Below are 18,300 nucleotides of genomic sequence, written 5' to 3' on the forward strand. Positions count from 1 at the left end.
TCACTGGACACTTGAGTGGTTTCTGCCTTTTGGGTATTATGAGTAATGAGTGCTGTTATGAACCGGTGTGTTCAGATAGCTCTTTGTGTCCTTTCAGTTCTTTTGGGTATTTATCCAGAGTTGGAATCGCTGCATCATGGGCTAATTCTGTTTAATGTGTTGAGGACCAACAAACTATTTTCCACAAGGTCTGCGTCCCTTTACCCGTTCTACAGACGGAGCAGCAGTCACAGGTGTTCGGTTTCTCCAGGTCCTTACCAACGCTTACTCTTTTTCTTGTGTTGGTATCAGCCATCCTGATGTGAGTGTGTGTGAAGTGGTATCTCATTGGGGTTTTGATTTGCATTTCCTTTAATGACTAGGGATGTTGGGTTTTTCGTATGCTAATTGGCCATTTGTATATCATCTTTTAAAAAGTATTCACATCTTTTGCCCAGGTGTGTGGTTTTTTTTTAAGGTTTTATTTATTTATCTGACACACAGAGATCACAAGTAGGCAGAGAGGCAGGCAGAGGCGGGGGGGGGGGGGGTGGAGGCTCCCTGCTGAGCAGAGAGCCAGATGCAGGGCTGGATCCCAGGACTCTGAGATCATGATGCGAGCCGAAGGCAGAGGCTTTAACCCACTGAGCCACCCAGGTGCCCCTTTCCCCAGTTTTTAATTGGGTTATTTTGTTGTGGTTGAAATGTAGGAGTTCCTTATAATTTCTGTATATTAACCCCTTATCAGATAAATGGTTTGCATTTTCTTGCATTTCATGGGTAGCCTTTAATTCTGATGTTTGTGTCCTTTGATATATAAAAGTTTTATTTTTTTAAATCTCTCTCTTTTTTTTAAAGATTTTATTTATTTGAGAGAGAGAGCACAAGGAGGGCAGAGGGAGAAGCAAACTCCTTGCTGAGCAGGGAGCCCAATGCAGGGCTGGATCCCAGGACCCAGGATCATGGGCTGAGCTGAAGGCAGACACTTAACTGACTGAGCCACTCAGGCGTGCAAAAGTTTTATTTTGATGAGTATAAGTAATCTATATATTTTTTGGTTGCCTTTGCCTTTGGTGTCATTTCCAGGAGATCATTGACAAATCTAACATCATAAAACTTTTCCTCCGTGTTTTCTTCTAGGAGTTTTGTAGTTTTTCCTCCAGTATAATTTTGAATAGGAGTAGTGAGAACACACCTTGTTCTGTTCTTGGTTTTAGGGGGAAGCATTCATTGTTTAGCCATTAAGCATGATATTAGCTCTCAGTATGGGTTGACAACTTTCCGTTCAATTTCTAGTTGCTCATTGTTTTTATCTTGCGTGGATATTGAATTTTGTTAAATTTCTTTCTTCATCTGTTGAGATAATCCTATGAGTTTTTCTTTAGTTTCTTGATAGGATGAATTACACTGTTAAATTTTTTTTTTTAAGTTTTTTAAAAGATTTATTCATTTGAGAGAGAGACAGAGCACGAGCAGCCGTGAGAGGCAGAAGCAGACTCCCCGCTGACCTGGGAGCCTGAGATGGGGCTTGATCCCAGGACCCCAGGATCATGCCCTGAGCCAAAGGCAGACGCTTAAACTGACTGAGGCATTCAGGGGCCCCTACACTGATGAATTTTTCATAGGTTAAGTCAACCTTGTGTTCTTGGGATATACTCCACTAGGGCATGATGTATATCCTTTTTTCATATTACTGGATGGATTTGTTTTAGTTGTTGAAAGTTTTTAGCTATGAATTCAGTTTCTTCTTTTTTTTTTTTTTAAAGATTTTATTTATTTATTTGACAGATAGAGATCACAAGTAGGCAGAGAGGCAGGTAGAGAGAGAGGAGGGGGGGGGATGCAGGCTCCCTGCTGAGCAGAGAGCCCAATGCGGGGCTCAATCCCAAGACCCTGAGATCATGACCTGAGCCGAAGGCAGTGGTTTAACCCACTGAGCCACCCAGGTGCCCCTGAATTCAGTTTCTGTAATAGATACAGGAATATTTACTTTATTCCTTTTTCCGTTAGCTTTGGTAATTTGGTTAAGAATTTGTACATTTTAAGGCACCTGGGTGGCTTAGTGGGCTAGGCCTCTGCCTTCAGTTTAGGTCGTGATCTCAGGGTCCTGGGATCGAGCCCCACATAGGGCTTCCTGGTCAGTGGGGAGCCTGCTCCCCCACCCCCTCCCCTGCCTCTCTGCCTACTTGTGATCTCTGTCAAATAAATAAATAAAATCTTAAAAAAAAGAAAGAATTTGTACATTTTAGCTAAGCTGTTGACGTAGGAGCATAAAGTTCTCAGATGTTGTTGCCTTTTTATCCTTTTAATGTATGTATCCTCTAGTGGTATTACCTCTTTCATTGTTCATTTCTCATTATTCTTTTCTTCTGTTTACTTTGAGTTTAATTTGTTCTCTCATTTCTTAAGATAGAAGCTTAGGTCATATGTGCATTTAATACCATGAATTTTTCTCTAAACTGCTTTGTTGTATCTCTCACACATTTTGACAATGTTGTATTTTCATTTTTCTTCAGTTTAACATATGTCCCAGTTTTTCTTGGCTGTTCTTTAACTTCTGGATTATTGGGAAGTGTGTAATTTAATTTCCAGTTGTTTGGGTAATTTCCTATTTTGTTTTCCCTTTTTATAGTTTTCAGTCTAAATATATTAGGGTCAGAGAACATACTTTTTATCATCTAAGTTATTTACAATTGTTATAATTTCTTCTGTGACCCAGGATAAGGTCTGACTTAGTGAGTATTCTGCATCCATTTGAAGAGAGTGTATATTTGCTCTTGGGTGAATTATTCTGGACATGGCAGTAGAGCCTGTTGGTTGATGATGTTCAGTTCTGTAAGACTAATGTGAAACCTGAGTGGCAGGTGAAGAAAAGTATTAGCAAATACAGCACTTTCAAAAGCTTTGGTTGTACAGGGAAGGGAAAAAGGGATCCTGTTAAAGATGGGAGTGATTGGAGTATATGTAAACGAAATGGGAAGGAGTCCATGGAGAAACAGTGGTTGGATATACAAGAAAATGGACTGTGTTTTTAAAAAATTAATTAATTATTATTATTTATTTTTAGAGAGAGCAGTTGTGCACAGGAATGGGGTGGGGGATTGGGGAGCAAAGGGAGAGGGAGAGAGAATCCCAGACAGGCTCCACACCCAGTGTGGAACCCAACACAGGGCTCGATCCCACCATCCTGAGGTTGTGACCTGAGTTGAAATCAAGAGTCAGATGCTTAATTAGCTGAGCCACCCAGGTGCCCCTCTGTGTTTTCTGAGAATAAGTGTTTCCAAAGTAAGCCCTAGGATTGTCCCAAGGAGGAAGATAGTTTTCCTAATAAGGTAGGAAGGAAGAAATACTGAAAACCTTTAGTGTCTTTCCTGTACAACTAGGATAAAATAAGGACTTTTTTTCGAGGCCTTGGAAGCACTGGGTAATTCTTCTGCTTAACTGTCAGGCCATAACTACAAGCCACCCCCATCCTGCATATGTTTGTGTTCTAGCTACAGTGGCTTTTATTCAGATTCTCTAACCTGGTGGTTTCCAGACATTTTCTTAAAAACAGGCTTTATCTTTTTAGAGCAGTTTCAGATTCATAGCAGAATTGAGCAGAAGTAGGGAGTTCCCATAAACCGCCCGTCACACATGCATAGCTGCTTCTGCTGTCAACATCCTGCACCAAAGTGGCACATTTGTTTCAGGCAGTGACCCTGCGCCGACAGCTCATCCCACCCAAAGCTCAGAGTTGACATTAGGATCAGTCTTGGTGTTGTACGTTCTGTAGATTTTGAAAAACGTACAACAACATGTATTTACCATTATAGCATCAACTGGAAAAGCGCCATTGCCCTGGAAGTCCTCTGTGTGCTGCCTGTTCTTCCTTCCCCTCCTACTGATCCCTAGCAACCAGTGATCTTTTTGCCATCTCTAATTCTGCCTTTTGCAGAATGTCGTTTAGTTGGCATCACACAGTATGTAGTCTTCCCACTTGGGCCTCTTTTGCTTGGTAATATGTGTTTATGGTTCCTCCATGTTTTTCTGTGGCCTGATAGCTGATTTCTTTTTAGCACCAAATAATATTTCATTGCATGCACCACAGTTTGATTATCTACTCACTTACTGAAGGATGTCTTGATTGCTTCCAAATTTTGGCAATTATGAATAAAGCTGCTGTACACATCCATGTGCAGATCAAATTTTTAGCTCATTTGGGTAAATAAAAAGAAGTGTGATTGCTGAATCAATCATATGGTAACAGTATGTTTAGTTTGGTAAGAAGCTGCCAAAGCTATCTTCCAAACTGGCCATTGTTGATTTCTATATTAAATTATCAGTAAAGCTTGATTTTTTTTAAAAAAGATTTTACTTATTTATTTGACAGAGATCACAAGTAGGCAAGAGAGAGAGAGGGGGAAGCAGGCTCCCTGCTGAGCAGAGAGCCCGATGTGGGGCTCGATCCCAGGTCCCTGGCATCATGACCTGAGCCAAAGGCAGAGGCTTTAACCCACTGAGCCACCCACATGCGCCAGCTTGATTGTTTAAGAAAGATTTATTTATGAGAGAGAGAGAGAAGGAGAGCGCAAGCATGCTTACGTGCTCATGTTCACAAGACGGGGAGAGGCAGAGGGGAAGGGAAAAACAGACCCTGGGCTGAGCACGGAGCCCAGTGCAGGGTTTGATCCCAAGAACCGAAGATCATGACCTGAAATGAACATGGCAGAGGCTAAACTGACAAAGCCACCCAGGGCAACCCCTAAAGGTTGATTTTTATTTGTAATTAATTTTAATTTTAAAAAATAAGGGTTCTAGTATTTCCTTCTGACACTGCTGTGGATCATCTCACGCTCTCTTTATTTTGGGAGTGCAAGGCCTTTCTCCCCTTGTGGCATTTGTCCTTTTCTTGGCAGAGGCTCCCCTTTGTGTGGCTGCTTTCTTCTCCCCCTGCAGGTCTTGGCTTAAATGTCACTGCCGTTTTCTGATTGCCCTTCCTAAATTTGTTCTCTTTATTTGTACCATAGTGCCCTTTGTCCTTCGTAGTACTTTTGTGAAAATCAGTACTTTTGTGAAAGTCTCAGTTCATGGGTCAAAGAAAAAGTCTCAAAGGAAATCAAAGTAAGCTTGGAACTGGATGAAAATAAAAAAATACAACATGTCAAAAATTGTAGAATGCAGCTAAAGTTATGTTCAGAGGGTAATTTATGGCACTAACTGCCTATATTACAAAAGAGGGAAAAATATCAAATCAGTAATCTTAGTTTCCATCTCAAGAAACTGGAGAAACAAAACCAAAAACTTGGAAGCAAGCAGAAGAGCAGGAATCACTGAAATTGAAAACAGAAAAACAGAAGAGAGCGTTTAATGAAACAAAGCTGATTCTTTGAAAATACCAGTGAAATCCAAAACTGCTAGTAAAAGTGACTAAGAACACAAATTGCTGAGAGTAGGGAGGAAATGGATATAATTGCCATCCTACAGGTATTAGAGGAGTATTAAGAGCACACCTCGAACAACCCTGTGCACGTCGACTTGACCGCTGAATTTACACGGGCCAGCTGCTTAGAACCACTCCTTGTCAGAACTCCCCCGATATGAAATGGGTACTTGAATAGTTCTGTAACTATTAAAGAAATTGAATCCACGATTTAAAACCTTTCATAAAAGAAGTTGGGAACAGGACAAGGATGTCTGCTCTCACTACTCCTGTTCAGCACTGTACTGCAATCTCTAGCCAGGGCAGCTCAGCCAGGAGCAGAGCATCCAGGTTGGAAAGAAGAAAGGAAACTGTTCCTATTTGTAGGAAGCATGATTGTCTATCTATAAAGTCCTAAGGAAGCTATAGTTAATTGAGTGTCATTAACTCCAGAAGCTCTTTTTATTATCATGTTCCTTCACTGTCCTTTGAGCTTTTTTGTTGTTGAGCTCATGGAGGAAATGAATTCACCTGCAAGCATGTCCTACAGCCTCTTTTTATTTTTTGAATTAGTTGAACCTCTACGCTTCTGCAACTTTCACTGACTGTCTTATGCCAGTTCTTTTAACCACTTACTAGGATAGTATGTGGGATTCTGTGAGACTTGAGATCACTTCCCCCAACTAACAAAAGGCCTAAAGCTTGAGCTTTAGTTGAAGATAGTTGGCATTCTCATTTTCCCTCTCTGCTCCTATCAGGTAATAAGAGGAAAATGCTCGGGGGCGCCTGGGTGGCTCAGTCAGTTAAAGCCTCTGCCTTCGGCTCAGGTAATGATCCCAGGGTTCGGGGATCAAGCCCTGCGGCAGGCTCTCTGCTCGACAGGGAGCCTGCTCCCCCGCCTGCCTCTTTGCCTACTTCTGATCTCTGTCAAATAAATAAATAAAATCTTAAAAAAAAATTTTTAAAAAGGGAAATGATCAAGATAACCATTCCTTTTTTTTTTTTTTTTAAGGTTTTATTTACTAGAGAGTGTGCCCGTGCATGTGCACACACTAGTTGGGGGGTTGGGGAGCCAGAGGACAGGGAGGGGGCAAGCAGATGTCCCACACACAGCAGAGCCTGACACAGGACTCGATCCCAGGACCCTGAGATCGTAACCTGAGCTGAAGTCAGATGCCTCACCGACTGAGCCATCCATGTCGTCCTCCTCCAGTTCCTATTTTCTTGTTTCTACATTTCTATGTGTTAACTCACAGTTTTTAACCATTTAGGTATTGTAATGACAGAAATTTGGGAAGCACTGATGCAGAGTTGTATAAATTAATGTCCGCTACGATAGGAATCGTTTGAATAATCATTTTCTTTACAATAATATTTGAGGTATTTATATTATTCTTTTGTGTTTGAATCTGATTTTAAATTATCTCTGCAGAATTATGTGATACATACAATTAAAAAGGAAGATACCATAGGTGTTACTCTCACTCATTTTTACCAGCCATGGACTCTATTTATATGGGGAGCAAATCCTGCATTAGCAGCTTTGGTTTTAGCTCCTGGTTCTGAGAGACGATTCTCAGTGCATCTCACCTTTTCTGCATACTTATGAGTGACTCTGACTGCTTTATTCCTGACTTTTTTAAAGTACATGTGTATAGTGAACCTTGGAAGGTGGAGATGGTGACAGAGATGGTGGCTTCCTCAGAGCCAAGGACAGGTTTGCTCGCTGCCTGTGTGTCGCAGAAAGCTCGAGGGTTCTCTCACTGTTTGCACGTGTGTCACCTGTCTTTTCATGTCACCTTGGGGATTGAGGAATTTATGCAGAAAGGAAGGTACTCAGTCGGGAATAGTTTGTCTTCTGCCAGCATCCGTGAAACTGGCATTCTGATCCCTTAGCTTACAAGTAGAGTAAAATCTCAGCCCCTTGACAGCATTCTTGATACATTTTACACTCGTTATTAATCAGACCGCCTCAAGACAAAGCAGTGGAATTGTGTGCTGTCCCATGCTCTGTTAGACCTAAAGGAAGGGACACAGATAGAAGTCAAGCAGCTTGTCTGAGGGCTGGCTGCACATAGTCTCTGGCCAAAAGTTGTTCCTCTCTTGAAGGCATTTTATGTAAAATAAAGTTCAATATGGATGTGATACTTTTACCATATTAAATGTAAATTAAGGGACGCCTGGGTGGCCCATTCGGTTAAGCGGCTGCCTTCAGCTCAGGTCATGACCCCAGGGTCCTGGAATCGAGTCCCCCATTGGGCTCCTTGCTCAGTGGGGAGCCTGCTTCTCTGCCTCTGCCTGCCTCTCAGCCTGCTTGTGCTCTCTCTCTTTCCCTCTCTGACAAATAAAGTCTTAAAAAATAAAAATAGAAAATAAATGTAAATTAGTATGATTTTAAATCTTTTTCTCTAGATGGGATTACTGAAATTTATTTATTTAAAAAGATTTATTTACTTAGCGAGCAGGTGGGGCAGAGGAGGCAGGAGGAGGGAGAGAACCTCAAGCAGACTCCCCGCTGTGTGCGAACCCAGGACCCCAAGATCATGACCTCAGCTGAAGCCAAGAGTTGGATGCTTAACTGACTGAGCCACCGAGCTGGCCTGGAATATTGAAATTTAAATTAAATAAAGACTTTTAAGATAAACGCTTTGATAGTTTCTTTTTAATAACTTTTTTTTTTTTTTTTAAGAATTGTTCTCTGTGTACTTCAGTCTGTACCTTAAACCTGCACAAGACATTAATAGAGTTTTAGTGGCTAGAATAATTCATGCTGTGACCAAAGGATGCTGTTCGCAAACTGATGGATTAAATTCCAAATTTTTGGATTTCTTTTCCAAAGCTATTCAACATGCAAGGTAATCTAATCTCTTTATGTTTTGCTTTGTATTGAAAACCCGTTTGATTTTCCTGTAAGACCATGTGTTCGCTCCAGTAACTAAAAATGTTACCAACTGAAAAAACAAAACAAAGCTGGCCCATTATAGTAGAATTAGTGGATTCCCAAAGAAAGTGTCAGCTGTACGCTTCCTGAATATCCAAAGGCAGACGGAACATGAAAACCACGTTCGTAAGTGGAAGACCAGTGTTGCTTATCTAGGGACAGGAAAAGCCAAATGTTCTTTTAAGTAGTTTCATTTCCTCCATTTTTGAAAATAGATGTACTAAGAAAAAATAAAATAGGAACAGACTTTGGGAGTGTCAGTATCTGACATTTGTGTGACATTATCCAGTCCGTCCTGTGAAGTGTTGTATAAATGGTGGTGTTAGAAATCCGTTTCCTCTCATTTTGCAGTGTTTCAGCAGCAGGGAGCGAGTAGGGAGGATGCCTCAGCACCAGAGAAGAGCTGTTTTGTTTGTTCTGTTGCTCAGATTTTTTTTGTTTCTGAGTCATTCTGGAACTAAGGCTACTGTTACTTGAAGATGAGATTTTTTTTTTTTTTCCAGCATGCAACTTCATAACTGCCTTCAGTTTTCATTTTTCTGCCCTGTTACACCAAGCTGAGTCTGTTTATTTTCTGTGACAGACAGGAAAAGAGCTCTGCAGGTCTGAATCACATCTTAGCAGCATTTGTTATCTTCCTCAAGACACTGGCTGCTAACTTTCGAATACGAGTGTGTCAATTAGGAGATGAAATTCTTCCTACCTTGCTTTATATTTGGACTCAACATAGACTTAATGATTCCTTAAAAGAAGTAATTATTGAATTATTTCAACTGCAAATATATGTGCATCATCCAAAGGGAGCGAAAACTCAAGAAAAAGGTATAAAAGTTTTTGCTGTTTTGAATTTGCTTCTTCATTAAAACACAGAGGCTTAAGTATTAAATTTTCTATTTCGTAGGAGGTTATGACCTTCCTCTGGATTGTTGTACTTGGTTAATGTTATTAGTCTTGAAGGTGCTTCTCACACTTTTTTTTTCTTAGAATTTGAAGCTGTGGTAACAAATCCTGTCCTGCCTTACCATGTGTTTAGTACCTTTGTAAGTATTGTGAGGAACACAGACAAATGGGAGATGCTGATCCTTTGGCAGCTGTTGATATGGCAATAATTAGGTGCCGGAAGGGATGACCCAGACTGGAGTGTGAGTGAGTTTGGAGAAGACAGGGTCTTGTGTGTCTGCATACTGCTCTTATTAGAAGGTAAAAGAGATAAATGTGGACTGCGAACAGCAAGACTAATCAATTCCTCAGGAAGATGTGTCCATACTGCCTTAAACCTCACACTCAATCCAGGCCGCCATTTTTTCTGGAAAACCAGAAATGGTTTTTTTCTGGGAAACCAGAAATGAGTGACTTCTCCTCCTTTGATACCATTCCATCTGTCTCTCACCAAGAGAGTGTTGCTTGATAACAGATAGTGCATATTTGAAAGTGGTTGAGAGAGTAGATCTTAAAAGTACTCATCACAAAGGAAAAACTTTTTTTGTAACTACGTACAGTATATTAACTATGTAAGGCATTGTGGTCATTTCGCAGTGTGTACAGATACCAAATAATTATGTTGTACCTCCAAAATTAATGTTGTATGTCAGTTATACCTCAATTAAAAATAATCTTTAAAAAATCTTAGATGGGGTAGCTTCACTCAGTGACAGGAATTTTATTGGGTGGAACTGGAACTGCGTGGGTTCCCTCAGGCTCTTACTCTATTTACCTTTGTGCCTGCACTAGCCTTTGGACAGATTCATCATGGCCAGTGTAAGGCCCTTGTTAGGAAATCAAACTCCATTGAGAAATAGCTAAAATGGTGGAAAACTGTGAGAGCCTATTTTTTTTTTCCCCCCAAAGTCACTGTCTATGTTTAATGGGCTCTTTACCAATGTGAAGTTAGATGTATTTGTAGCCCATGAAACCACTGTTAAGTCAAAGAATGGTGGATTTTCTTAGGGTTTCCTCTTTCATACAGGATAAAGATGAGACTTATCCAGGAGATGACACTGTGTTTAGGGTTTTGGTTCACTGTGTATTTAGGATGAATTGGAAGTTGGCAGGATGATGAAGTCTGCCAGAAACACTCATGTGGTTTTAGGCTATACTAATAGATGTTATGGTTTGTGTGGGAAGTCATAGCTCCTTTGTTACCTACACTGGTCCGATCACAGTGGGCATATCCTGTCCACCAGATTTCGTAGAGTCGCCATTTCAAGAGGGACAGTGTGTTTAGGTACAGACAACTAGAATGAGGAGAAGTCTGGGCAACATGTCATTTGTACACTAAAGGAACTAAGAATGTTTTTCTCTTAATGATAAACAGAAAACTTCCTCCTCATACAAATGATGGGACATATTGTATTTGTCTCAGGGGAGAGAAGAAATTAGGTTTTGATTGGGATTTTGATGGAGCTGAATAGAGAAAGTTAGATCAGAGTATAGAAGAATTTTACAACAAATAGCTGAGTGTGAGCCAGACAGTGGTACAAAGTCGGGCCTGCCAGGATATTGTCTGAAGAGGCCCGAGTACAGAATGGATGGCTGGACCGGTTTCCACCTTAACAGCTGAATGGTTCTGTGGGAGTTGGCAGTGCAAATGGAGTGTAGACGTAAACTGTATTTTTAATTTTTTGAATTCCAGGTGCTTATGAATCAAGTAAATGGAGAAGTATCCTATATAACTTATATGATCTGCTAATTAACGAGATAAGTCATATAGGAAGCAGAGGGAAGTATTCTTCAGGCTCTCGTAATGCTGCTGTCAAGGAAAACTTGATTGAGTTGATGGCAGATATTTGTCACCAGGTACAGTAGGTCTTGTCACATTTTGAAGTTTTCTATTAGTTTCCCTTTTACTGGGTTTTTAAAATGTGTGTTCTGATAAAAAGCCTTGTAAAATTACTTTGTATATGTAACTATTCCTTTCAAAACTCCGATTTTGGAATTGCTGTTCTGATTGAATAATTATTTTGCACATAAGAACGTAATGAAAACTAGTGATGAACTTTTTTTTCATGCTTTTTTAAATTTAAGATTTTACTTATTTGTCCGAGAGAGAGAGAGCAGGTGCGCACATAGCAGGGGGAGCAGGGGGCAGAGGGAGAAGCAGACTCCTCACTGAGCAAAGATCCTGATGCAGGACTCCGTCCCAGGACCCTGGGATCATGACCTTACCCGAAGGCAGATGCTTAATGGACTGAGCCACCCAGGCATCCCCAAACCCCTTTTTTTTTAAAAAAAATCAAAAGAAATTTTAAATTTAATCCCATTGGAAACAGATCTTTGCTTTACTTTTAGATGTCTTGGTACAAATGTTTCTGGGCAATAGAACTAATAACTTACTTGGTAATATCTGTTTTCAAGAGAGCTACTACAATCACGCAAAATATGTGTTACTGTGTTACGTGTATGTATTTCTTTAACTTATTACTCTTGCTCTGTGACTTCCCTGTGACTTCATTTGAGGAGGAATTTTTTTCCTTCAAAGTATTAGAAAACAGAATCTGTATATAAAGAAAAAAGATTTTCTTTTTGTTATCTTACAGATTTTTAATGAAGATACTAGATCTCTGGAGATTTCTCAGTCTTATACTACCACCCAAAGAGAATGTAATGATTACAGTGCGCCTTGCAAAAAGAAGAAAATAGAATTAGGCTGGGAAGTAATAAAAGATCATCTTCAGAAGTCACAGAGTGATTTTGATCTTGTGCCTTGGTAAAATGTTACTGTTTTCTCTTCCAGTGTCATTTTAGTCTCATTTAGCTTTTCTCATAAGCCCTGCAGTAGAACGGCCTGGCCATAACTAGGTCCATTGTCCAGTTGAAACCAGTCCCTGGTGAAGGGGAAGGTGCTTGCCAGGACCTCTGGTGATCAACCACAGAGGCTCGTGCTGGAGCCTGGGACTGAGGGCCGCCTCTCCGAAGCAGCTCGCCTTCGCAGGGAAGACGGGAGGACGGCTGCCCAGCAGGCGTGGAATGCGCTGAGCTGTGTGTCTCCACACAGAGATTTTAGCATGAAGAAATTGAAGATGGCATTCAGAGGTCACAGAATAATTTGGACCTTGTGCCATAGTAAAAGGTTGCCTTTTTAAAGAATTTACTGTGTATAGCATACACAGTTATTCAAATGATTAAATGAATTGTGGAGTTCTATGATATCACACAATATTAGATCTGGTAGGAATCTTTAGAAAATGTCCAGCTCAGCCTGTTTGGTTTACCAAAAGGAAAACAAAACAGGGAAAGGCTAAGCAGCTTGTTCAGGGACAGTCAGAAGTTTGTAGATGACAGTCAAACTCATGTGATCTATGCCTTGATTTTTACCGTGGTGATGTCATATTTAAATAAACTGAGTCGTGAGGGGGAAGCATCTTGATTTAGATACTTGTTGCGTAAGTTCATGTTTCTTTTCTTTTTTTTTTTTAAGGTTTTATTTATTTATTTGACAGAGATCACAGTAGGTGGAGAGGCAGGCAGAGAGAGAGAGAGAGAGGAGGAAGCAGGCTCCCTGCTGAGCAGAGAGCCCAATGCGGGACTCGATCCCAGGACCCTGAGATCATGACCTGAGCCGAAGGCAGAGGCTTAACCCACTGAGCCACCCGGTGCCCTAAGTTCGTGTTTCTTTTACGTGGTGGAGGGATCCCTGTTTCAGAGTCTTCCAATTTTTCCACTTAGTCCGGGGTTAGTTATTGAATACGTGCTGTGTGCCAAGCATTAGGTAGGGATTCACGAATGAATAAGGGAAAGCTCCTCTTCGGGAGTAGTTCACATTCTAGAAAACTCATAGCAGATATTTACTGAATTAACTGAATGTCTAGGAAAAGCAGTTGTTTGGTTTTTTGTCTGTTTTCTTGTTTTGGAGCAATCTTACTGGTGGCTGAAGAGCAAGGATGGAAATGACAACTACAAGTAGAAAAATCTAATTTACTTTAGTCTTGTTTTTAAGTAGGCTCCATGCCCAGTATGGGGCTTGAACTCATGATTCTGAGATCAGGAGTCACATGCTCTACCAACCTAGCCAGCCACATGCCCCTAAGTTCGTTATTCCTCAAAGTTTTTATATAAAGGACGTAAGACAATTCACCTGCTTAGCCAGAAAATTATCATTCTTCCTGACACTCTAGGAAGCAGGGACGAAGAAATGTTCAAAGCCAGTATATTTTGAGAGCAGTATGGAAAATAATGATGGCGATACTCTAGGATATTATTAAGAGTGCTGTGTCCATATGTTTGTTTTCGTTTAGTTTGTTCATGGAATTGAATAATTTTAATTTCAATTATCCTCTTATTTTATCTAGGTTACAGATTACAACCCAGTTAATATCAAAATATCCTTCAAGTTTACCTAACTATGAGCTGTCACCATTACTGATGATACTGTACCAGCTTCTACCTCAACATCGACACGGGGAGCGCACACCATATGTGTTACGATGCCTTACAGAAGTTGCATTGTGTCAAGGCAAGAAATCAAACCTGGAAGGCTCTCAGAAGTCAGATTTGTTGAAATTCTGGATTAAAATTTGGTCTCTTACCTTTCGTGGTATAAGTTCTGAGCAGATACAAGCTGAAAACTTTGGTTTACTTGGAGCTATAATTCAAGGCAGTTTAATTGAGGTTGATAGAGAATTCTGGAAGTTATTTACTGGGTCAGCCTGCAGACCGTCACGGTAAGTTGACTATGTATTTGTAAGAGATGTATGTATAGACATAAATACTTTTCTCGTTCCAGTTTTAAAGTTTGTAACTTGAGTTAGCAATATGATATATTTGATTTTAGATGTTTTTGTTGTTTGTCCAAGGAGTTTTTAATAAGTAAATAAATGTAAATGTAGTTTCAAGTGTAGAGAGTTCATTAAGACCAATTTTAAAGAATTAGGTGTTTAAATTTCTTTTATCTTTAATTGCATATTAAGTACATACTATTCAATATCCATAATTTTTTTTTTAGTAGTGCAACAGACAGTTATAATAAGAGATAGTTCTTCTCAAATGTAATAAGACTTCTCACAATTTTTTGTGTTCATTCAGTCAGTAGACATTCCCTCTGCACTTAGACGTGTTGGGCATCATCTTAAGCGTTAGTAGCAGCTCGATGGTAAATACGGTAGATTTCTACCTAAAAGAGCTTATTTTTTAGCAAAGAGGATGGTTAACAAATTTGGAATGAGTTCAGAGCTTGGAGTTAGGACCTGCAGTGACACAGGGACACTGAATCCAGAAACTCAATCTGCTATAGAGCAAGATGTTCGAATCCTTCTAAGGGACTCGTAGGAAGTCAGGAAGCATATCTTGAAAACTCACGCAAAAGAGCGGAAGCCTCAGGCTGAAAGTTTTACTCACGGAGAGACTTTGGATGCCCAGGAGATTCAAGTTGTCCTTGAGGAAGCTGGTAACGCTTAAAGTTGGAAGTGAATTGGTAACGCTTAAAATGGATGCATTGCTGGTTTTCCTGCCGGAATAACATGGACGAGTCTCCTCCTGCAGTGATTCTCTTCCCTTCTTGACTCTCCCGCTCTGTCCCTCAAGGGTGTCAAACACGTTGTCAGTCTTCTTCACACTCAGTCTACTTTTGGTTATTCTCATGATGCCACCTATGGCAAATCGTCGACTCACAGCAGCTGTGTTAGAGAAAATAAAGACTTTCTAGGATTGGGAAAAGAAAAGAGCTGATTTTTAACAGTAGCCGTCCTTTGCTTTGTTGTAGTCCTGCAGTCTGCTGCCTGACTCTGGCGATGGCCATCTGCGGGGTTCCAGAAACTGTAAAAACGGGAGTGGAGCAGAGTATATGTGAAGTAAATAGAAGTTGTTCTTTAAAGGAACTGATAATGAGATGGCTCTTACTCTATCAGTTAGAGGATGACTTGGAAGACAGGACAGAGCTGCCACCGGTTCTTCACAGGTAACGAGCTTATTAGCATGCGGCCGCTCTTTGTGTCCTACGTACTCGGCATTTTCTGAATGGAGGTGGCTTGTTCTTTCTCAGAGCTCACCCCAGATGCTAACAGTACCTTTGTTTTCACGCCGTTCTGCGTCTCTGCTCGGATCTCGTTTCTGTTCTTTTACTTTGTTCTTATCTCCTCTGAGACAGTGAGAGTAAGGGGGATGTGCCTGGATAATAGGAATTCCAATTCTTTGAGCAATTCTGTGTTCCTTGTGATTTTCTGTGACTGGTTTTGTCTGAACATATCTCTGATGCAGACGTATCCTGGAATCATGATGAGAGTATATTCTCGGTGACAGGTGTTCAGTTAATGGGGGGAGGACTCTGGAGACAAACAGAATGAGGCTTAAACACCAGGAGGGGGGAGCAGCTGGTCTTTGTAACCTTTCCACAGCTGGTAGGCGGGACTGAAGGACATAGGACAGACCTTTGGATCCTAGTGCTTTTCTTTTCTTTCTTTCTTTCTTTCTTTTTTTTTTAAAGATTATTTATTTATTTATTTATTTATTTGGCAGTGTGACAGTGAGAGAGGGAATACAAGAGGGGGAGTAAGAGAGTGAGAAGCAGGCTTCCCTCTGAGCAGGGGGCCCGATGCAGAGCTTGATCTCAGGACCCTGGGGTCACGACCCGAGCCGAAGGCAGATGCTCAACCACTGAGCCAGCCAGGCGCCCCGGATCCTAGTGCTTTTGCTTTAATTTCTAACTTACTTATTTTAGAAATGATTTTTAAAAATTGGATAAGCCTGCTGGCAGAAAGTATTGAAAGTAGTAGTGACGTAAAGTGTCTGCTTCTTAATTCTTGTTTTAGATGTTAAATAATTCATTACAGATGAAAGAAATTTTAATTTTGGATCCAGGTTTTAGATGTCAGGATTACAGCCAGACATGATGTGTAGGTTTGAAGAATGCTTTACATGGCTTTTGGTCTTCTAAGTGAAGATTTTTTTTTCTTTGTAGTAATTTTCCTCATCTTGCAGTAGAGAAAATTCTTGTGAGTCTCACTGTGAAAAACTGTAAAGCTGCAATGAATTTTCTCCAAAGAGTGCCAGAATGGTATGTTACCTAATAGAGTTCTGTGTTGTTTTAAGTTATGGCTTTAATTACAAAGGTAATAATTTCAGCAGAGCAGTAACTACATCTCAAAAATTGGGAAACAAGTTGATCAATTTATTTTTTATTTTCTTAAAGGTTTTATTTATTTATTTGACAGAGAGAATGAGAGAGGGAACACAAGCAGGGGGAGTGGGAGAGCGAGAAGTAGGCTTCCTGCTGAGCAGGGAGCCTGATGTAGGACTTGAGCCCAGGACCCTGGGATCATGACCTGAGCTGAAGGCAGACACTTAACTGAGCCACCCAGGTGCCCCTAAGTTGATCAGTTTTAAAAAACATCATAACTATTAGCCTATTAGGGAAAAGCTTTTTTTTAATTCAGTGACAATAACCTGTAGCTGTGATTTTTGATCCAGTTGACGGTCTTTTCATTCTCTGTAGCAGAGCTACCTTGCCATTGGAAGGTATGATGGTGATGGAAGTTTAGCAATGAATTCTTTAAAGATGTGATCCATTTTTGTATGTCCAGTAAAATCTGTTAACTCTAAAACTAATGGTTAATGGAGGATAGGAAACGTAAAAATAAATCTAAAGATCTCATTTTAGTTGATTGATTCAAGAGGCTTGTGTTTATAGTTGTGGTTGAAAATGACTCACTGGCATGAAGATTCCTAATCTCCCTGGAGAGGGGAGAGGATGAAAAACTCCTTCATTTCGGAGAAATCAACAGGCAAAAAGGAAAATATTTTCAGATAATGTTTATCTTAGTGTTTATGCTTGGTATTATTAATGTTTTCTTTCTTAATACTTTCTGAATTTGCCTGGAGATTGTGACCTATATATTTTCATCCATCTATTAATAAAATTTGCTACCGCATAATGAAATTTGGTGCAGGTAGGTATCAATTCCAGAAAGAGAAGCATTTAAAAGGATAATCCATGAACTCTGTATAAGCAGTGTGTGAATAACAGAGGCACAAAATTAACATGTTCGTTTGTAACATATTGGTGCTGTATGGAGGTGAAGCAGTTGGTCATTCAGTAATAAATTTAAGATCTTATTTTTTTGAAGTGAACAACACCAAAAAGTTCAAGAAGAGCCTTCATTCTCAGAAGTTGAAGAATTGTTTCTCCAAACAACTTTTGACAAGATGGATTTTTTAACCATTGTGAAAGAATGTGCTGTAGAAAAGCACCAGGCCACCGTAGGCTTTTCTGTCCACCAAAACCTCAAGGAGTCACTGGATCGCTATCTCCTGGGATTATCAGAACAGCTTTTAAATAACTACTCGCCTGAGGTGAGATCTTCCGAAGAACTAAGGCCTGTCTTTGGCTCAACTTTGGTGGACGGTTAGGAAGGAGAAATGGGCGGGAAGGGCCCTAAGGATGACGAGAGGTTTGATTAAAAAAACAAAGTGACAATGTATACAAATGTGTACGAATAGGGAAAACTGAGCGTGAAAGAAGGAAAACCCAAGAAGAATAATTTGTGTTTCTTTGGTACCGGGAATTCTAGTAGACATTGAATGAATAGGATTCCTTGTGTACGTTAGTGGAGAGTAATAATGGTTTTGAGCATAGGGAGGCGATGATGAGAAAGAACATCTCCGTACAGAGGAGGGAGGTGTTAGAATGACAGGAAAGAACATCATTTAAACTGCTCTGATAGATTTGGGTAACACTTGAAGAAGTGGGTAATAAAATGTAATAGAGGAACTGGCAGGTTCCTCTAGAGGAACTAGTAATTTCTCATAAATCATTTCCTTTGCCTTCTTAAGATCACAAATTCTCTTTGTGTGTGCTGTTCTCTTGCCAAAACTCTCTTTTGACATGAAGTTAATGTCTTTCTGCTTATTTCTTCTTTTTTTAAAAATCTGCTTATTTCTGTCTGTTCAATTCATCCATGTGTCAAAATCCTGCTAAAACCATTCTTAGATAATCTAAGCCATGGTAATTGATCTTTTAATTTTCATAGTACTTAATTTCATAGTACTT

At 40.1% G+C, this 18,300-nt stretch overlaps 1 protein-coding gene across 1 annotated transcript in view; it reads left to right on the plus strand.

Annotated features, from left to right (window-relative positions):
- The window catches only part of ATM (ATM serine/threonine kinase), a 122,864-nt gene that overhangs the window by 13,612 nt on the left and 90,952 nt on the right, over positions 1–18,300 (plus strand). The window contains 8 exon segments of the mRNA XM_082683215.1: positions 8,070–8,235; positions 8,905–9,143; positions 10,954–11,117; positions 11,858–12,027; positions 13,610–13,981; positions 15,019–15,213; positions 16,213–16,308; positions 17,378–17,603. Coding sequence (XP_082539341.1) covers positions 8,070–8,235; positions 8,905–9,143; positions 10,954–11,117; positions 11,858–12,027; positions 13,610–13,981; positions 15,019–15,213; positions 16,213–16,308; positions 17,378–17,603 — 1,628 coding nt within the window.

Source organism: Mustela nivalis (assembly GCF_964662115.1).
Source record: "Mustela nivalis genome assembly, chromosome: 9".
NCBI classification, from domain to species: Eukaryota; Metazoa; Chordata; class Mammalia; order Carnivora; family Mustelidae; genus Mustela; species Mustela nivalis.